Here is a 22749-nt window from a genome sequence, read left to right on the forward strand (position 1 = left end):
TTGTTTAATTCAGATTGCTAGTATTTTGTTGAGGATTTTTGCATTTCTATTTATCAGTAATATTGGCCTGTAGTTAGTTAGTTTGTTTCCTTCCTCCGTCCTTCCCTCCCTCCCTCCCTCCCTCCGTCCTTCCCTCCCTCCCTTCCTTCCTTCCTTCCTGATGTTTTTTTGTCTGGTTTTAATATCAGGGTAATACTGGCTTCAGAAAATGAGTTTGGAAGTATTCCCATCTCCTTGATTTATTGGAATCATTTGAGTAGAGTTGGTATTACTTTTTTAAATGTTTAGCAGAATTCAGCAGTGAAGCCATCAGGTCCTGGGCTTTTCTTTGATGGGAGACTTTTTATTACTGCTCTTATCTCATTACTTGTTATTGGTCTGTTGTTATTTGGATTTCTTCATGCTTTGCTCTTGGTTGGGTGTATATTTCTAGGAATTGATCCATTTCTTCTAGGTTTTCCAATTTATTGGGATATTGTTTCTCCTAATAGTCTCTAATGATCCTTTGAATTTCTGTGATATCAGTTGTAATGTCCCCTTTTTCATCTCTGCTTTTATTTAATTGGGTCTTGTCTCTTTTTTTCTTACCTTGGCTAAAAGTTTGTCAATTTTGTTTATCTTTTCATAAAACCAATTAGCCAGATGCAGTGGCACACATCTGTACTCCAAGCTACACAGGATGCTGAGGCAGGAGAATTGGATCAGCCGAGACTAGGAGTTTGAGGCTTCAGTGCACTATGATCACACCTGTGAATAGCCACTGTATTCTAGCTTGGGCAACATAGTGATGGACCATCTGTTAAAAACAAAAAACAAAAAAAATCCAGTTTTTTTGTTTGGTTGATCTTTTGTATTTTTTTAATCTCAATTTTAATAATTTTTGCTCTGATCTTTCTTTTCTTCTACTAATTTTGGGTTTGGTTTGCTATTGCTTTCTCTTTAAAAGTTATTTTAGTTATTATTTTTGATGGGTTTTTCTTTTAGTCTACTAAAATATGCATGATTTATATACAACAATTACAGTGTTAGAGTATTCTGTATTTTTTGTATACTTATTATCACTAGTGAATTTTATTCTGTCAGATGATTTCTTGTTGCTCATAAACATTCTTCCAGATTGAAGACCTCTCTTTAGCATTTTTCGTAAGGCACATCTAGTGCTACAAAATCCATCAGCTTTTGTTTGTCTGGGAAAGTCTTTATCTCTCCTTCATGTTTGAAGGATAATTTTGCTGGATATAATATTCTAGGTTGGAACAGTTTTTTCCTTCAGCATTTTGAATGGGTCGTTCCATTTCCTCCTGGCCTATGAGGTGTCCAGTAGGAATTCTGCTGTCAGAAATGTCAGAGCTCCTTTATATGTTATTTGTATGTTTTCTCTTGCTGCTTTTAGGATCCTTTCTTTATCCTTCTCCTTTGAGTTTGATAATTATATATCTTGAGGTAGTTGTATTTGGGTTAAATCTTCTTGGTGTTCTGTGATCTTTTCGTACTTGGATATTCATACTGTAGGTTTGAAGAGTTCTCTGTTATTAAACTTTCTATTGCAGTGTCTGTCTTTACATCCTCTTTAAGGCCAATAATTCTTAGATTTGCCCTTTTGAGGTTATTTTCCAGATCTCGTAGCCATGCTTTATTCTTTTTTATTCTTTCTTATTTTTCCCCCGACTGTGTATTTCCATATAGCCTGTTGTTGAGCTCATCAGTTTTTCCTTCTGCTTGATCAGTTCTGCTGTTGAGATTCTCTGATGCATTTTTCAGTTTGTTGTTTGAATTTTTCAGTTCCAGAATTTCTACTTGATTTTTAACATTTTAATCTCTTAGTTAAATTTCTCTGATAGAATTCTGAATTCCTTCTCTTGTTTTCTTGATGTTCATTGAGTTTCCTCCAGACAGCTATTTTGAATTTCCTATCTGAAAGGAGTACCTTCATCACTCCAAGATTGGTCACTAGTGCCTTGTTTAGTCCATTTGGTGAAGTCATGTTTCCTTGTGTGTCCCTGATGCTTTCGGATGTTCATTGATGTCTGGGCATTGAAGAGTTAGGTATTTATTCCAGTCTTTGCAGTCTAGTCTTGTTTGTACCCAACTTTCTTGACAAGGCTTTCCATGAATTCAAAGGGGATTGAGTATTGTGATCTAAGCCTGCAATTACTGCAGCCATTTCAGCACTGGGGGCGCCCTAAGCCCCAGAGCACCGCAACTTTTTTTTTTTTTTTGATTTTGTGTTTATTGTTTTTTATTAACCAGTCACAGAAAAACATGCACCTAATATGCAACTTGAAAGTCCAGCTCACAACTCATGATTCAAAAAGCAGAAATTTCAAACCATTGTTTTCAGAAGTCCATAATATAAAATACTCCAAACATAAATTCAACATTGCATGCAACAACTGGCCATTTGCTTCAAAAGAAGTGATCACAGTGTTTATATATTTAAAAAGAGAAACCTTTATTTGTATTATTTTTTAAAAAACTAAGAAGAAATACAACTTCAGAAACTCTTTCCCAGAATAAATATTTCTAGAGAATTGAAAAGTAACTAGAGACATTGAAAAGCAGAGCTTTATTAAGAAACATCTGTGGTGCAGGTATGAATATTTAACTTAAAGCTGTGATGTGTACCTAAACTTCAATGCATAAAATGTAAAGTTTAACATATCAAAACTCCAGGATTTTTAGCTTTGGATCATCTTAAAACTATAAGATAGCTCTTACCACATTTAAAGCAGTGTGTAGAGGGAAATTTATAGCACTAAATGCCCACAAGGGAAGGCAGGAAAGATCTAAAATTGACACCCTAACATCACAATTAAAAGAACTAGAGAAGCAAGAGCAAACACATTCAAAAGCTAGCAGAAGGCAAGAAATAACTAAGACCAGAGCAGAACTGAAGGAGATAGACACACAAAAAAACCCTTCAAAAAAATCAATGAATCCAGGAGCTGGTTTTTTGAAAAGATCAACAAAATTGATAGACCGCTAGCAAGACTAATAAAGGAGAAAAGAGAGAAGAATCAAATAGACACAATAAAAAATGATAAAGGGGATATCACCACCGATCCCACAGAAATACAGACTACCATCAGAGAGTACTATAAATTTCCCTCTACACACTGCTGTAAATGTGTCGCAGAGATTCTGGTATGTTGTGTCTTTGTTCTCATTGGTTTCAAAGAACATCTTTATTTCTGCCTTCATTTTGTTATGTACCCAGTAGTCATTCAGGAGCAGGTTGTTCAGTTTCCATGTAGTTGTGTGGTTTTGAGTAAGTTTATTAATCCTGAGTTCTAGTTTGATTGCACTGTGGTCTGAGAGACAGTTTGTTGTAATTTCTGTTCTTTTACATTTGCTGAGGAGTGCTTTACTTCCAACTATGTGGTCAATTTTGGAATAAGTGTGATGTGGTGCTGAGAAGAATGTATATTCTGTTGATTTGGGGTGGAGAGTTCTGTAGATGTCTATTAGGTCTGCTTGGTGCAGAGCTGAGTTCAATTCCTGGATATCCTTGTTAACTTTCTGTCTTATTGATCTGTCTAATGTTGACAGTGGGGTGTTAAAGTCTCCCATTATTATTGTGTGGGAGTCTAAGTCTCTTTGTAGATCTCTAAGGACTTGCTTTATGAATCTGGGTGTTCCTGTATTGGGTGCATATATATTTAGGACAGTTAACTCTTCTTGTTGAATTGATCCCTTCAACATTATGTAATGGCCTTCTTTGTCTCTTTTGATCTTTGTTGGTTTAAAGTCTGTTTTATCAGAGACTAGGATTGCAACCCCTGCCTTTTTTTGTTTTCCATTTGCTTGGTAGATCTTCCTCTATCCCTTTATTTTGAGCCTATGTGTGTCTCTGCACATGAGATGGGTCTCCTGAATACAGCACACTGATGGGTCTTGACTGTTTATCCAATTTGCCAGTCTGTGTCTTTTAACTGGAGTATTTAGCCCATTTACATTTAAGGTTAATATTGTTATGTGTGAATTTGATCCTGTCATTATGATGTTAGCTAGTTATTTTGCTCGTTAGTTGATGCAGTTTCTTCCTAGCATCGATGGTCTTTACAATTTGGCATGTTTTTGCAGTGGCTGGTACCGGTTGTTCTTTTCCACGTTTAGTGCTTCCTTCGGGAGCTTTTTTAGGGCAGGCCTGGTGGTGACAAAATCTCTCAGCATTTGCTTGTCTGTAAAGGATTTTATTTCTCCTTCACTTATGAAGCTTAGTTTGGCTGGATATGAAATTCTGGGTTGAAAATTCTTTCCTTTAAGAATGTTGAATATTGGCCCCCACTCTCTCCTGGCTTGTAGAGTTTCTGCCGAGAGATCAGCTGTTAGTCTGATGGGCTTCCCTTTGTGGGTAATCCGACCTTTCTCTCTGGCTGCCCTTAACATTTTTTCCTTCATTTCAACTTTGGTGAATCTGACAATTATGTATCTTGGAGTTGTTCTTCTCGAGGAGTATCTTTGTGGCGTTCTCTGTATTTCCTGAATCTGAATGTTGGCCTGCCTTGCTAGGTTGGGGAAGTTCTCCTGGATAATATCCTGCAGAGTGTTTTCCAACTTGGTTCCATTCTCCCCGTCACTTTCAGGTACACCAATCAGACGTAGATTTGGTCTTTTCACATAGTTCCATATTTCTTGGAGGCTTTGTTAGTTTCTTTTTACTCTTTTTTCTCTAAACTTCTCTTCTCGCTTCTTTTCATTTATTTGATCTTCAATCACTGATACCCTTTCTTCCAGTTGATCTAATCGGCTACTGAAGCTTGTGCATGCATCACGTAGTTCTTGTGCCATGGTTTTCAGCTCCATCAGGTCGTTTAAGGACTTCTCTACACTGGTTATTCTAGTTAGCCATTTGTCTAATCTTTTTTCAAGGTTTTTAGCTTCTTTGTGATGAGTTCCAACTTCCTCCTTTAGCTCAGAGAAGTTTGATCATCTGAAGCCTTCTTCTCTCAACTTGTCAAAGTCCTTCTCCATCCAGCTTTGTTCCGTTGCTGGCAAGGAGCTGTGTTCCTTTGGAGGGGGAGAGGCCCTCTGGTTTTTAGAATTTTCAGCTTTTCTGCTTTGTTTTATCCCCATCTTTGTGGTTTTATCTACCTTTGGTCTTTGATGATGGTGAGGTACAGATGGGGTTTCGGTGTGGATGTCCTTTCTGTTTGTTAGTTTTCCTTCTAACAGTGAGGACCCTCAGCCGCAGGTCTGTTGGAGTTTGCTGGAGGTCCACTCCAGACCCTGTTTGCCAGGGTATCAGCAGCAGAGGCTGCAGAACAGCAAATATTGCTGAACAGCAAATGTTGCTGCCTGATCGTTCCTCTGGAAGCTTTGTCTGAGAGGAGTACCCGGCCGTGTGAGGTGTCAGTCTGCCCCTACTGGAGGGTGCCTCCCAGTTAGGCTACTCGGGGGTCAGGGACCCTCTTGAGGAGGCAGTCTGTCCGTTCTCAGATCTGAAACTCCATGCTGGGAGAACCACTACTCTCTTCAAAGCTGTCAGACAGGGACATTTAAGTCTGCAGAGGTTTCTGCTGCCTTTTGTTCAGCTATGCCCTACCCCTAGAGGTGGAGTCTACAGAGGCAGGCAGGCCTCCTTGAGCTGGGGTGGGCTCCACCCAGTTCGAGCTTCCTGGCTGCTTTGTTTACCTACTCAAGCCTCAGCAATGGCAGGCGCCCCTCCCCAAGCCTCGCTGCCGCCTTGCAGTTTGATCTCAGACTGCTGTGCTAGCAGTGAGCGAGGCTCTGTGGGCGTGGGAGCCTCCAAGCCAGGAGCAGGATATTATCTCTTGGTATGCCGTTTGCTAAGACCGTTGGAAAAGTGCAGTATTAGGGTGGGAGTGACCCAATTTTCCAGGTGCCATCTGTCACAGCTTCCCTTGGCTAGGAAAGGGAATTCCCCGACCCCTTGGACTTCCCTGGGTAAGGCGATGCCTCGCCCTGCTTTGGCTCATGCTTGGTGGGCTGCACCCACTGTCCTGCACCCACTGCCTGACAAGCCCCCAGTGAGATGATCCCGGTACCTCAGTTGGAAATGTGTCTGCATTTTCTGCGTCGCTCACGCTGGGAGCTATAGACTGGAGCTGTTCCTATTCGGCCATCTTGGAACTGCCCTCACTGCAACTCTTGCAGACCCCTAAATACACTGCCTTGGTGAACTTGGATAAGATAAGGAAGATTCCCTAGGTTAGCAGGCAAAGTCACTTGCTCTCTTTTCCCCAGTCAGAAGGAACCTCTCTCTGTACTAGGCTGCCTGGAGTTGAGGGAGAGGTGACACAGACTTTCCTGTGATCACCACAGCTGACACTGCAGAGTCTCACCTGAAGGCTTGCAGACCAGCACAGTACTGGAGTTCACCAGTACTGGTAGCCACTACTGCCTAGCTGCTGCTGATGTTTATTCAAGGACCATGACCACTTTAGTCAGCAGGTGGTGAATCCTGCTGGGACTGAATCTGTTCCATCAGGACAGTGCATTTTCTTCTGGCCCAGAATGGGTCTAGAAACACCATCTAGGAGCAAAGACTTGGAATTGGGGGCTTCAGGAATCTGCTAAGCTGGTGCCGAAGTTGCAAGACAAAGTCCTCTGTGCTCTTCCCACTCCATCCTCCACATGGAAGATGTCTCCCCAAAAGCTGCACTGCCTGGAACTGGGGAGGGGTGATACAGGCACTCCCTTAGCTGCCACAGTTGGTTTTGCACTGGGTTGCATTCCAAGTCCACTGCCCCTGAGACTAGTGCAGCACCAGGGTTTGCCTGAGGACTGCAGTCCTTGTGGCCTGACTGCCACTCAAATTTATTCTGTGATCCAGGCCACTTTAGTCAGCTGGTGGGGAAGCCCCACTGGCCTGAAACTGGGTTCTTCTCGCTGGAGTTGGGGATTCCCCTGTAGCCCACTGGTGGTCTGAATGCTCCCTCCATAGGCATTGACAGAACTCCTACCTGTGTTGTGTTCTGCTGTGACAGAGCAGCACTGAGCTCCATTGTAAAGTCCCCCACTAACTTCACTCTCTCCTCCATGCACATAGACTCTTGTCTCCTCAATGTACTGCCTGGGATTGGTGTAGTCAATGCAAGACTGTCTCTCCTACATTCTCAAATGCCTCTTTCCTTGATAAAAAGTACCTGGTTTGAACATAGGTACTTTTATCATTCACCTGATCTTTTTGTTCTTATGAAGATGCTTTCTTGCATGGATGGTTGTTCAATTTAGTGTTCCTGATGGGGGATTATTGCTCAGGGTTCTGTCTGGCCATCTTGCTCTGTCTCCTACTTCCTGGTTATTTTTAAAAACTTCTGTTTTCTTTTCAAAGAGAAAATTAGTAAACTAGAAAATAGTGCTGAAGAGATCACCCTAATACTAAAAATATGAGAGAGTTTAGGTTTATGAAGCATTCAATGAGAAGGTCCAACATACCTCTGAGTTCCAGAAGGAAAACCAAGAGGATAGGAAACAGAACAATTAATGAAGATATAATAGTTGATAATTTTTGAGAGCTGATAAAATATATAGATCTTCAAATTCTAGAAGCTTAAGGCACAGTCAAAATTTAAAAAAAAATTCTACACGTAGATTAATGGGATTGGAAATACAGGACACCATAAACAAGGAGAAGGTTTTTAAAGCAGTCAGAGAGAAAAAGAAAGCTGAATTATCTACAAAGAAAAAGGAATTAGCTAAGAGCAGACAGAACAGTAAAAATAAGGTCAGAATTTGGTAGAATTAAATAAATTCTTAAAACTACTTAATTTCACTAAGAAATAAAACCTTAAAACTGCTGTGAGGATACATCATAATTATTTTAAGGAAAAAGAGAAAATATTATCACTATAACAACCTAGAATAACATTGTCTAATAGAAATATCATAAACATCATATATAATTTAATGTTCTCTATGACCTGCATTAGAAGGATGAAAAGAGATAGATGAAATTGATTTCTGTATTTTATTTAATCTAATATACTAAAAATACCATTTTCATATGTAACCAGTATGAAAAAGTGTTAATAAGATGTTGTACACTTTATTTGTACTAAGTCATCAAAATCTAACACTCATAGCATATGCCAATTCAGACTCTAAATTTTATCAAAAATATTTATATTTCATAAAATATACAGATGAAAAAGTAATTTACATACCTGAGTTGTTACAAGCATACTTAGAAGTTTTCCAATATCTGATTAAGTATTCATCTGAAAATTAAATTTTAAATAAGTTAAAAACTCAATTCCTCAGTTTCTGAAGCCACATTTCAAATTTTTAAAAGTGACCAGGCATAGTGGCTCACACCTGTAATCCCAGCACTTTGGGAGGCCAAGGTGGACGGATCACTTGATGTCAGGAGTTCAAGACCAGCCTGGCCAACATGGTGAAACCCTGTCTCTACTAAAAATACAAAAATTAGCTGGGCATGGTGGTACATGCCTGTAGTCCCAGCTACTCAGGAGGCTGAAGCAGGAGAATTACTTGAACCTGGGAGGCAGAAGTTGCGGTGAGCCGAGATGGTGACACCGCACTCCAGCCTGGGTGACAGAGTAAGACTCAAAGTCTCAAACTACAACCACAACAACAACAGAAAAAAAAAAAAAAGAAAAAAACTTAAAAGCCACACGTGCCTGATAGCCACTGCATTGGAATGTACAGATAGAATTTGATGTCTTTCTAACTTTGGTTCAAGATTAAGGTCAAAACAAAACATTTTCATATGAAAACTGTGAGTACTTATGTATTTCAAGAAGAAGGAAATGTAACCCAGAAGGAAGTAAAAGGTTCAAGAAGGAACAATAAGCAAAAGAATCAGTCAACTTGATGATCAATCTAAGCAATCAATGGCTGTATAAAACATCAACAGCAATCATCTCAAATTTAAAATTATAAGTAAAACAGTAGTATGTGAGACTGATGTCGGTGATAGGAGTTAAAGCAGTCTAAGGGTTGATCTGTTTATGAGAATAGCAATAATTTGCCTTAGAGTTTGCATAGTTCAAATATCCTTAAAGTTTTTAGCAATAATCACAAAATAAAAAGGAAAGTGTAAAACTTCCAATCTGGTAGAAACAAAGGAGAATAAGTAACACAATTAAAGCATAAGAAGAGAGCCAAAGCATGAACTTCAAATTGAATTCCTGAGGTTTTTTTGTAAAAAAAGACTTTATAGGAAATATAGAAAGTTTTTATGGATTAAAAGTTTTAAAGTAAATCTTTGTACAGGGTATGCAGCTTTTAAAAGATCAAATTCTAACCAGTGCCTTAATTATTATATTCCTTTTTATCTATAGCCATAATTTTGTTGATTAAGAGGGTGTATTAGTTGTCTTTGACATGCTACATCTTGCCCTGCATTTGTAACTCCAGAATTAACATGTCCTTAAGTGAAATGTGTTTGAACTCTGTGAAATTACGCATTTGTTCCCTGGAAACAAACTATAAAATACAAAATTAAATTTAATATCTAACATGCTTAATATGAATAATGTAAGTTATTTGATAAGTATATGACACACTTGTGGCAAACTACCCCTTCCCCACAAACACAGTCAATACACTGTGTTTTAATTTAAAATTATTTTGACTTCAGATGTTCTAAACAGCCGGTTTTATACATTTAAATAGCCATACAGTTAGATAGGAGAGTTGCTACAGTTCATCTTCTCTAGTCCTGTCCTTGGTGATAAATGTTACTTTTACTCACTATATTTATTGTTTAAATTTTTATACTTAACAGAGACTTTATTATTGTTGAGGTATAACGTATATTGCAAACAGCATTATTCTTAATTGTACAGCCTGATTAATTTTATGAATGTATGCACTCATACAATTACCACCCAGATTCAGAGCATTTCAGCACCTAGAAGGCTCCCTCATGTTCCCTTCTAGTCAATTCTTGTTTACCAAGGGTAATCACTGCTATGACATATTACACAGATAACATTTGCCTGGTTTTGGGCATCATAAAAATAGAATCATACAATGTAAACTCTTGGGTGTCTGACTTATTTTACTCAACATTCTGTGAGACATTCAGATTTTGTGACTAAGGCTTTTACAGAAAACATTTTACAAGTATTTCTCAATATCTTTTCTCCAATATAGAAATTAAAAAAGAGCTTTACACCTTGTATCATTTAGTAACAAGTTAAAATTTTACTTTCTTGGGGTGATGTGTGTCAGTCATAGTTAGCATTTTTATAAGAAATGTATACTATTTTTAAAAAATTGAATAGTTTACCATTCAAATAATCTTCCTTCCTCCTTTTCTTTTTGAGAAGGAAAATGTCTTTACAAGGTAAGTGGCAAGGCAGAGAGGGGTGAGGGAGTTATGTCAATAGCAGCAGAGAATGGCATTAGTGATCAGAAAAATATTTTTCATGAGTACCTACAGATCATGTTTACATGGAACCGTGTCATCACAAGACAAAGCCAGTTCCTCTCTGGAAAGATATATGTATTTTCCTCTGGAAGCTAAAAATATACACTATTCCTCATTGACCTTTTCATCCAATTCTCCAAAAATGAAATCAACGCCAGTCATCATCTTTGATATTATTGGTGTTTCTGTCTTTGTGTAAATTTCAGGCCCTTGAAAGTAAAATGAAATCACTGAGTTTATTCTTTAAATTTTGTATCTGCTCCTCTTACACCCCCGACCCCAAGATTTATGCAGATTGCAGAGATGGAAGAAAAAAGATCTCTTTTAACTTGAAACTTTGTCTGCACTTGCAAAAATAAAAAAAATTTAAAACCTGCTGCTTTATAAAAGTCCTTTACTGTAAAACTTTTTTTTACTGGTAATTATCTCTGTTGTAGTTTATTTTGTCTGGCAAAATGTAATGTGGCAGCTGTAAAATCTACAGAGGCTTAATGAAATTGCTAGGTGGCAACAGAAATGCTAGCATTTTAAAAGGCTTAGCACATCATTCCAAAATTGCTTTGACAAAATTGTTAAGCTAACAATAAGATCAAGTTTTTAAATAGAATTTACCATTCATGGTTAACATTTTTATAGCTGCTTTAATAGGATGGTCAAATAAGATATGATTGTTATATTTTTATTTCTTATTTATTTCTTATTTATTTATTTGAGACGGAGTCTCACTCTGTCACCAGGCTGGAGTGTGGTGGTGCAATCTCGGCTCACTGTAACCCCCGCCTCCCAAGTTCAAGCGATTCTCCTGCCTCAGCCTCCCAAGTACCTGGGACTATAAGCACGCACCACCACGCCCAGCTAATTTTTATAATTTTAGTAGAGATGGGATTTTGCCATGCTGGCCAGGATGGTCTCCATCTCTTGACCTCGTGATCCACCTGCCTCGGCCTCCCAAAGTGCTGGGATTACAGGCATGAGCCACCATGCCCGGCTGTTATATTTTTAAAAAGAAACCACTTTTAAGCAAACTGTCTTTTAGAAGTCTGCAGCTAAAATATTACACATACATAGAGTAGTTTTGCTCTCAAAGTTTGGATACTCTTCAGGAAAATAAAAACTTGATATTAATTCCATGACCTTGAGGTACTGGTTGTATGCCTAATAATGCATTTGTATATCAGACAGGGTGAGAGATTAAAGGTGCTCACCTCATACGTTATGGATATTGGTTTATAGAACGTGTTGGATAACAGGCACTTACTACAGCTACTTGGAAGCAGAAGCAGGAGGATTGCTTGAGCCCAGAAGTTGGAGGATGCAGCCAGCTATGATTGCACCACTGCTCTCCAGCCTGGGTGACAGAGTGAGACCCCAACTCTTAAAAATAAATAAGTAAATATAGAAAGTGTTACAGAAGAAACAAAATGCTTAGGAAATTCATTTTTAGTTTGCTTTACTTTGGGAATGAGATAGAAAAAGCCAAATGAAATTAATGTTTAATTAAGTGGTGTAGGGGAAAAGAAGTATCTCTTTCTTACCCATTGCTAGGTTCATGGCTGAGGCCCCTATAATGAAAGACAGATTAACAAGAGAAAAGCATACAAATTTATGGTATATAAGTTTTGTATAACACAAGAGCCTTTGGAATTGAAAACCCGAAGGAACAATTAAACCCATGGGGGGGGGTTTGCACTGTTTGATGGAGAAGTGGATGAAGTTGAGAGTATAATTGGATAACAAAGTGTGATCTAATGGTAATAAACTGGGGGAAACTTAGCAAGGTCTTTTTGATCAGATTCTTCTTTGCGTCCCTGTGTCTTCAGAGATGAGGATGTTTCTTTCCTCCAGCTATACAAAGGGCACCTCTTGAATGAAGGTCTTATGACCTATTTCAGAGGAAAAGGGTGGGAGAAGTTCGGAGAGTGACCTTCCTGCTTCCGTGGTTTTCTCAAATACCAAGGTGCCATAATTTGGGGCAGCATGTTCTGAACCCCATCAGTGGATAAGGCAATTTATTTCTAAATGTCAGTGGCAGTCTCAAATTGGTGCTCTTTAATCAGCTTCCATATTATAAATAGAGAAGAGCTATTTAGGTCTCATTTGTAGTCAGAAATTACTGATAGTTATTCTGCCTTTCTAATAAAATAATGTAATTATAATTTGGATAAAATAGTTACTTGTAACTCTTTTCGGCTTGCTGTATCTCCTGTAAAATGCCTTACTTACAGCTTTGTAAGCTGTAAAACAAACAAAAAGCATCAGGAAAGGATATAAAGTCATACATACCTCATCTTATATACTTAATACCAGTTAATTGACATATAATTGGAGCAAGTACAAGATCAAGAAGCAACTTAATTAGTGTTACCATTTTAATGTCCCTATTGAGAGCAGTGGTTTTCATTTGTGTGTAGGATAGGTTGGTACACATATTGGAATCTCCAGGAAACTTTTTAAAAATACTGTGTAGATTTCTGTACTCTGTCTCCAGAATTCACACCAAAGTCCTCAGTGGATCAGGAAACAGAAAGCCTGCGTAGTTTCTTAATTACCTTAAACTCCCAAAGTCAGACATTGTAAATAAGTTTGTTTCAGTATTCAATAAGCCAAACTGACTCTTATCTTAAATCATACTTGAAAATGTAACTAAAATAGATTGGAGAATAAAGATCAAGAGTATTTTCTGGGTGAATAATTTATACAGTTTCTGGTATCTGAAAGTTGAAAGAAAACTTTGCTTTTCTTGATAGTGGAACTCCAAAATTTTTGTGTGTGTGTGGTCAGCAAAGTCTAAATTAGTAAGTTATTCTCAAGCAGGGCAGAAAGGCAACTTTAAAAGGTTGTGAACCTGTGGTATAGATTTTAAATGGGAAACAAATTCTTTTTCTTGCAAATATTTCAATTAGAGAATTATAATGGCGTTGTACCTGATCTTTAGAGAAATTATAGTTTGTATCCTTAAACCACTTTTATTGTAGAAGAAATATGTGAAAACAGAGTTACAAAAACTTTTTTTCAGTATTTTGGCATGTAATTTTGGGAGATACAGTTTTTATTGATGGTAAGCATAAAGCAGTTGGTGGAAAAGGTGGAAGTGAAAGGCAAATCAAAGAGGAAGAATATAGTATTTCAAAGGAATAAAGTGAGCAGCTCCTCAGCATATTATTAGGAAGGAGGAATGAAAGGAACTGCTACTATTTCTTTCATGCTGCTTGAATCAGGTGGCCGAGCACGCTTACTAAAGAAGAAATCAAGAGACCTGCTTCCCTCTATCCACGTTGTCCCATCACTTAAGCCTTGTTACTTTTAATAATAACCAATTTGGTTTTACTAATATAGATTGTCTGTATATCACTTGTTTCATTAGTGTTTTGTTGCCAAGTAGCATAGTTCTGGAAGTACATAACAAAACACAACTACTGGAAGCCTAATTGATCAGTAGCCATACCAGCATTCCAGTGGTTGTGGTTTGGGCAAGCAGCTTGCATGTGTTTAGTCATTTTAAAAAGAGAGAAAATGTGTGTGTTTGTGTGGCTAATGTCATCATTAAGAAATAAAAATATCTTTTATCTGCTATTCGTAAAACAGACCAATTTGGAGTAACATGTTTGCATGATTTCATGTTATTAGAATATTGCAACTTGTATTACAAATAAAAATTTCTAAAACTATATGCTGATACTGTACTGATCATGTGCATTCAAATAAATGTCTTCATTTAATAAGTCATGTTTTACCTAAAGTTAATAACTATGTATAGTAAAACACCAATTTGACAAATGTAGTTACTCAGTAAGTACTAATTGGTTTGATCATCAAATCTTAAAGCAATTGTTCTAAGTTGAGGATCTGTGCTAACTAGGAATATCATGTAATAAGTAATAAATAGACTACTTACAAAAAGGATATTCCCCAAGAAATTAATTAAAGAACAAATTGATATTTTAGGATACTTTGTACCTTAAATCATTTGTATTTCTAATATTTTTTTCTACGTAAAAGATGCCAAAAAATTTCCCAAAGATCTAGAATAGAACGGTTTGAGAATTAGATCTATTATTCTGGAACTACAGTACGTGTCATGGATGATATGCTCTTTGTCTTCTGTGGGGGGAAAATGCTAAGTAGGTGATTGAGGAAAAATTCAAGGAGTGACTTTTCTTAGATGTGTAGTCTACATCTGGTATCTCTGAGAAAAGGTTTATTAGATAATAATAGTCACCACTTTTATATGGCACTTACTGCTGTATGCCAGGAACCGTTCTAAGTCTTTAGTTTTTGTTTTTGTTTTTTTCTTTAATCCTCACAGCAGCCTTACCTATGATGTAACAATGATTTTTATAAATAAGAAAATGCAGGCACAGAGGGGCTAAATAACTCACTGAAGATCACTGTATAAACCATAAATATCAAACTTGGGATTTGAACCCAGGGATTCTGGCTTACACTATACTGTCTCTCAGTAAAATGAGACTACATACTAAATTACTGAAGTCAGCTACTATAAAAAGAATGAAATGAAGCTGACAGTTTCTCTGATATTGAAGCAGCATCATTGTCTGGGGTAAATACCTGAGGTTCGTAGACTCGCACCAAGTTTAAGGACGTGGACACACATAAGGAGTGAGTTTAGGAGCAGAGGTTTTAATAGACAAAGGAAAGAGAAAGAACAGCTCTCTCTTCTCTCTCTTCTGTCTCCTCTCTCTCTCTTTAGAAGAGCAACTTAAAAAGGTTGTGGACCTGTGGTATAGACTTAAAATGGGAAACTAATTTTTGCAAATATTTCAATTAATTATAATGGCATTGTACCTGATCTTTAGGGAAATTATAATTTGTATCCTTAAACCACTTTTATTCTAGGAGAAATATGTGAAAACAGTGTTACAAAAACATTTTCTTTTTTTCTAGAGAGAGAGAAGAAAAAGAGACTCCCGAACTGGAATTTCAGCCCAGAATGGGAGTGTACCAAATTTTGTAGGCAGGCTTGAGGAGGCAATATCTGATTTACATAGGACCCACAGATTGGCTGGACCAGGTGTGATGTTTACATAGCGCGTGGTGAAGGGTGGCCACCCCGCCCTAATCTTATTATGCAAATGGACTTTCCACTTGGCCGGCACCATGTTGTCTGCTACTTGCTGTACAGGTGGCTGGCAAAGAGAAGGGAAGATGGAGCCGCCATTTTGAACATGCCTAGTCCCAGGTAACCTTTTCCTATTGGCACAGCTGCCAGTATTCACCTATGCAAGCTTCCAGCTTGCTTGTCTGTCTGCAGCTCAATTGTACGGGCTACTCTCTGTTAGAAAAGAAAATGATTTTGGTACTGCTTTCCATTAAAGGAATACCTTACTGAGGACTTCCTTACTCTATCTGCCTAAATAATTCTTTTTAAACTCCTATATCAGTGTCTTTCCAAATCTTCTAGGTGAGTTTAGGGATTTGGATGATTAGCAAGATCTGACCAACTACCACCAGAATATAAATTCTTGAGAACCAAAAGTTCATAGGAGTTTAGTAAATGATGTTGCATGATTATCTATACTAAGAAAACTTAAATGTAAAATGTCTTTAAAGAGACTATGATTATCAACTTACATTATTGTAGATATCAATTTCAATCATTTACACAATTTTATTTTCAATAAGGGATTGCTGTTCTATCCTGTATGGTATCAGAAACAAGTTTTTTTTTAAGTAGTAACAAAACTTTTGAGGAATTAATACAGCTTTATTTTGTAATCAACTTCTAGCACATACTACAATTTCCAGTGAACCTTAAATAATTTATGACAAAACTATCAAGAAAATGTTAAAATGTAGGGGAATTATTCTGAACCATTTATTTTCTGTTTGTGCATTGTTATACCAGATTATTGATTTAACAATGTATGTATTGTTATGAACATATGGACTGAATTTTTTAGAGAATTCCATATTATAGAGGGACTTTGTCAAATCCTTCAGAGTTTGGAACAGTGGCCTCTGCATACATTTTTGCCAGACACCCTAATAGAACGTATAAAATAGGAAGACTAAAATTTCTTGTGCCTGAATAGGCAAAGGGATTTTTCAGATCAAAATCATGTCATTGTTGTTCTAAGTCTCAAAATGGTTTCCTGATACTTTTGATTAGTGTTTCCTTACCATGTCTGTTGCCTAGTTAAGATTATTTCCCTAATTTTTAATAGTATATGTGGAAGATGAAAAATAAGGGGACAATCTAAAGGAAATGGCAAGAACCCTCAGGGAAAAAAATGGATGAACATAAAATGATCTTAGTTTAAAAGAACATTGGAAAGAAGCTCTAAGGTGTTTGTTTGCATATCAAATTTCTGCTTATCCTTAACCTTGCCTCTAGCTGCTTGAAATTCTGTTTAGCAACTTTTCTGTGGAATGTTGGTAAAATCTATAAATATAATCATTAGACTACTGGAATCAATTCATATCAGATTTACTCTTTCATAATAGCATTCTTGAATGCAGTCAACACAATTAAAACACAGTACATGGAGTTATAAGCTTCTAGAATCTCATTTTTAAATATTCTTTTGTTAGCATTTTTTTGAAGGATTTTAAATACATTTGCTTTAAATTTCTTCCTTTTAGTTAGACAAGATGAGTGAATTAAAGACTGATTCTAGCCACAACTCTAAATTCCCTCACTTGCAGGTTTGCATAACCCTTTAAAATTATTTAAAAATATTTTCTGTGGTTTGACTATGTTTTCTCAAGAATCCAGTACTTAAATGTCATGTGTGTGTTTACGGAATTTGACAGCAATGTCGTTTGTTGTCACAGTTACTTTAACTTTATTACAAGCCATTTAAAAAATCACATTTGAAAATATTTGTGTAATTTCTCATTTTTGTTTTCTTTCTTTTCTTTTTTTCTTGAGACAGAGTCTCACTCTGTCACCCAGGCTGGAGTGCAGTGGTGTGATCTTGGCTTGCTGCAACCTCTGCCTCCCAGGTTCAAGTGATTCTCCTGCCTCAGCCTCCCGAGTACCTGGGATTATAGGTATCCACCACCACGCCCAGCTAATTTTTTATTTTATTTTATTTTATTTTTAGTAGAGACGGGGTTTCTCTATGTTGGCCAGGCTGGTCTTGAACCCCTGACCTCAGGTGATCTGCCCACCTCAGCCTCCCAAAGTGCTGGAATTACAGGCATGAGCCACTGCGCCTAGCCTGTCTGTATTTTTTAACAAGCAAAAGTATGATCCTCCTTGGTAATTCTGTTTCTCACTGCTCTTCACCATTTCTCTGCCCAAAATTCTTGCTGTTCCTTGTACAAACTTAGTAACTTCCTGACCCACATGCCTTTGCTTTGGCCGTTTCTTCTTTTTAGAATCCTAACCTTAGCCATGGTCAAGTCTTACCTATTAAAGGGCCACATATAAAATAAGAAATTAATTCTTTATTGTAGTTGAAGTAATTTTGCTATCCTCCAAACTCTTTTTTTTCTTAGATACCTAATACTTTCTATCTTGTATTTATGTACATATTATCTCCCCAATAATACTTTAGACTCTATTAGCAAATGACCTGTAATAATGTTGGGAAGAAGATGTTTATATATATATATATATATATATATATATATATATATATATATATATATATATAGTGCTTAAAATAAAGATATACTTTAAATGTTCAATAAAAGCAAACAACATATTGTATAAAAGTTGAAATATATAGTTTCATCATTACACATTGTACATATGTACCAAACATTACACTGTACGCTATAAATAAGTATGATTATATGTCCATTAAAAACAAAATACAACTTAATAAAAAAGGAGAGATACATACAGTTCTTAACAGAGTAATAATCAGTTTACTGACCTTGGTTGTCCTGGTAAGTGAATAAATCTCTACATTTTAGAGTGATAAGGAATTATGAATTGCTTTCACCTTCAGCAGTTCTGATTGGTGCTACCATGCTGAGGAGGGGAGAGGGTCAGTCTGTAGCCAGGGATGAAAAGGAAGAATGTAGCAAGCCTTTTCTGGTCTGGGTGGATACCAGAATCCACAGTGACAGGACAGGGACAGGGCATAGCATTTAGGCTTCTAGGTGGCATTCAGGCCTCTGTGTTAGCTATGATCCGCAATCATTTATAAATTTGAAATGGTAACAGTTACACTCAAAATCATAATTTTGCCTCCAAAAGAAAGACAATCTGGAATTAGCCATGACAGTTAGAATCCCAGCTTCCTAACTTAGATTCGGGACTTAGCTACTGGAGAACTGGACAGAAAGTCTAGTAAGTAGAATTAATTAAAATAGTGGGATGGAGATTGGCAGTGGTGAGTGAAAGAAGTGTTAGAGGGATGTTACAGCACCATACATGCATCAGTCCCCAAGAGAAGAGGAAGAATCTGGAAAAAAATAAAAAACCAAGAAGGCGCAGTCTTTGTGTTTGAGTCTTTGTGTTTCAGTCCTTGGTCTTCATTTCTTTTCTATCTTAATTCTTTTTTTTTTTTTTTGTGGCCTCATCAAGTCACATGGCTTTAAATACCATCTAGTAGGCCAGCAACTCCCAAAATATATCTGCAATTGTGATCTTTATCCCACATTTCAGATCAAATTGCCTAATTGACATCCCCCATTCGAATGTATAACAGATATCTTAAATGTAATAGGTTCCAAAGTTCTAATTCCTGCCACCACCTCCTAACCCCCACCTCAGCAGCCTGCACTATTTTAGACAACCTCTGTTGATGGCACTCTGTCCTTTTAATTACTCAGATCAAAACTTTAATGTCATCCAGAGTCCTCTTTTTCTGTCAGTCCACATCCAATCTGTCAGGAAATTCTGTTGTCACTACCTCTGAAATATCTTCAGTTACCAGCAGGTTCTCACCACCTCTATTGCCACCACTGTGCTTATTGGCCATCATCATCTCACACCAGATTATTAGTGCATTGTCTTCCTAATTGGTCTCCTAGTGTTTGTTCCCCTTAGTTGATAATTTGACAGAAATTGATTTTAGATTATTTTATAATATCTGTGACATGAAATCTCATGGTTTTGAATGGTATCTTTTTGCAAGGGAAATATTGTTTTGCTTTGTCAGTTCTTTTCCAGCTAGATTGTGTGTTGTCTGTGTATGAAATAACTAAGAGGTGGCTTTTAACAGAAAACTTGTATAGTGACTGTAAAATACGACAACATATACCTAAGATTATGAGCTGTGATGATTCATTGAAATGATTCATTGAAATGTATTTGGCAATAACAATTGTGAGCCAAGTTTCAGAAGTCTGATGTATGATTGGTTAAGGCTTTGAGGACCATTGGTCTATAACACCACTTCAGTGCAACCTAAGATGTGCTGACTGATTAAAAGATGCATTCAAACACATTTTTCTTCTTTGACACCATTATTAAAGACATGTCTCAGATTCATAAACATGCAGGTTTTTAACCTTCAAAGGAGGAATGACTTTTAGTAGTTTACTTTTTAATCATAAGTCATATTCTGATCATGTAGATGATAGGTAGAAGTTAAAAATTCAGAATGATTCAGTCCTGATAAAAAAAAATTCAGTTCTGGTTGTTTTCAGGAAAGTATAGATACTGTATGATAAACTTTTCCATGAACTTCTGTCAATGTCTTATCATTTGACAGAGTGATATCAGTATAATTTATTCAGATTGAATAATGGAATTTCAGTCATAGGCCTTTTGTGATTTTTCTATAGCTATTATCTTGAGTCTATAACCAAGTTCACCTAGCAGTTTTCTTAAAACCTGTATTAACTTACTTTTGATATGAGGGACAAAATAAAGTTTATTCTAATCAGTCTGTTTTGTTGAGCCTAATGTACAGCTTTACTTCTAGGTGGAGGCCTACTGGTGTCTAGGGAATGTATTTGTGTTAATACTCTTAGGTATGAGCTCTTAGGCATCTATACAGCCAAGCATTAAAACAAAAAGTTAAGGGACCTCATTGATCACATAGTACAAAACAAGCTGCCTGAAATGCTAGTGAAATAATGAACAAATGTAAATAAGATAAAATCTAAATTCAAGCAAAATATATACTTTGACTCAAGACATTTCATTGTAGTTAGAAACCTTGTGAATGCCTAATAGGAATTTTCAAAGGAATTGATTTCTATCCATTTCGGAACACTATAGTCTAAATCAGAATCTTAACTTGGGATCTATAAATGGGTTATAAGTAGATCCATAAAACTTCAGAATTTATACAGAGCTTTGTATTTATGAGCAATGTCCTTGAGAGAGAAACCACACCTTTCACCAATTTCTTGAAGGAATGCATAATTCAAAAAACATTAAAGAGCTACTAATCCTTATCCATATCTATATGTCATGTTGATAAAACATTTGAACCAAGTTTAATTCTTAAGAACAATGAAAGGGCTCTATTTCTAGTTTCTAGGATCTACCATCCAGATTTTGAAAGATTAAGCCAAATCAAGGCATTGTTGTTAATAATGCTACCTGTTGTATTTGTATGAAACCCAATCTTTTTGTAGCATGTTGATTTGGTATATGTTAACTACTTATTAACATCTATACAAATAGGCTGGATTATCCATTGAAGTGATTGCTGTTTCCTGTGATTATAATTTTAAGCAATTTTCTTCTTTTTTTTTTATTTTTTATTTTGGTGCAATTACAAACCAGTAAGCCTAACTGATCCTGCTGCCCTTGGCTTCATCATTTCTCCATGGTCTCTGCTGTTGCTGCCATCTGGTAGTGTGTCATTTACAGATGAAAATATTTCCAATCAGGATCTTCGAGCATTCACTGCACCAGAGGTTCTTCAAAATCAGTCACTAACTTCTCTCTCAGATGTTGAAAAGGTAACTGTTAAATTTTTTTGTTTGTTTTTTTATTTGGGTGGGGATAGGTCAAATAAAGACAATGGGCTACCATGTTTCAACCCTCTGAAAAATCTATTGAGTTTTAAATGACCGCATATTCCGAGAAGTTCAGTTATTTTATTTAAGAATCCAAATAGTTTTATAAAGATTTATAGATCTGAGAAATATATGAAAAAAATTAGCCATTAGAAGTGCATGTTTACAAATACTTATTAAATACCTGCTTTGTATAAAACACCGTGCCTGAGGAAGATATAGAAATAACCGGAAAGTTGACCCTGATTAACATGTACAGAACAATCTATAACAGCAATCCTCATCCTTTTTGGCACCAGAGACTGGTTTCATGGAAGACAGTTTTTCCAAGGATGGGGTGGTGGGGGAATGGTTTTAGCAAGAAACTGTTCCACTCAGATCATCAGGCATTAGATTCTCATAAGAAGCATGCAGCCTCAATCCCTCACATGTGCAGTTCATAATAGGGTTCGCATTCCTATGAGAATCTAATGCCAACATTGATCTGACAGGAGGCAGAGCTCGGGTGGTAACGTTCACTTGCCTACTGCTCACTTCCTGCTGTGCAGCCTGCTTCCTAATAGGCCATGGGACTGGTATGGGGCTGGAGGTGGGGGTTGGGGACCCCGATCTCTAATATATGGCAGGATGAAATAAATGCTATGGAGAGTGATAGTATTTTGAGAATGTACAAGATGAGCAATTAATTTTTAGTGTAGAATGATATCACAGAGAAGGGGTAGCATTTGTGTTAGGCTATGAAGAATGAATAGACTTCAGATAAATAAAAATAGGTAGAAAGGGCATTCTGCTCAGAGTAATTGGTATGGGTAATGACAAGAGGTAAGAAATTGTCCACTGTGATTGGGGAATGGTTGGTTAGACTGGCTAGACTAGAATATTACTACCTAGAGGGATGTGGTTAAAGGAAGGAAGAAAGGCTCCAGGTCAGAAGGAGGACGATTTTTGAATGCCAGAACTTGAGGCTTTCTTCTTAGGCAGTGGGGATCTATCATATTTTTAGGAGCATGACTGATGTAATTTGTGATTTTGGAGGTTAAATTTGACAAAAGTAGATAACTATGGGAGAAGGAAGATTTTGTGAGTCTCTAATTGGGGAGTTGTTGTTGTTTTGTTTTGTTTTGAGACGGAGTCTCGTTTCTTTGCCCAGGCTGGAGTGCAGTAGCATAATCTCGGCTTACTGCAACCTCCGCCTCCTGGGTTCAAGCAATTCTCCTGCCTCAGACTCCCAAGTAGCTGGATTACAGGCACATGCCAGCACACCTCGCTAATTTTTGTATTTTTAGTAGAGATGGGGTTTCACCATGTTGGCTAGGCTGGTCTTGAACTCCTGACCTCAAGTGATCCACCTGCCTCGGCCTCCCAAAGTGCTGGGATTACAAGTGTGAGCTGCCGTGCCTGGCCAGGGAGTTTTAATACTCTGTGGAAAAGAACTGAAAATGGCATAATGGTTTATTTGATGGCATAATGAAGAAGTGAAGGTTTAAAAT

General features: G+C 37.0%; 1 protein-coding gene across 13 annotated transcripts in view; it reads left to right on the forward strand.

Moving 5' to 3' along the window:
• Positions 1-22749, forward strand: part of PTPN13 (protein tyrosine phosphatase non-receptor type 13) — a 222882-nt gene that overhangs the window by 58520 nt on the left and 141613 nt on the right. For all 13 annotated transcript variants that reach the window (XM_019025698.4, XM_063705403.1, XM_063705405.1 and 10 more), the window contains one exon: positions 21024-21202. In XM_019025698.4, coding sequence (XP_018881243.4) covers positions 21024-21202 — 179 coding nt within the window. The remainder of the gene's footprint in view (positions 1-21023; positions 21203-22749) is intronic.

This window comes from Gorilla gorilla, chromosome 3 (assembly GCF_029281585.2).
Source record: "Gorilla gorilla gorilla isolate KB3781 chromosome 3, NHGRI_mGorGor1-v2.1_pri, whole genome shotgun sequence".
NCBI lineage: Eukaryota > Metazoa > Chordata > Mammalia > Primates > Hominidae > Gorilla > Gorilla gorilla.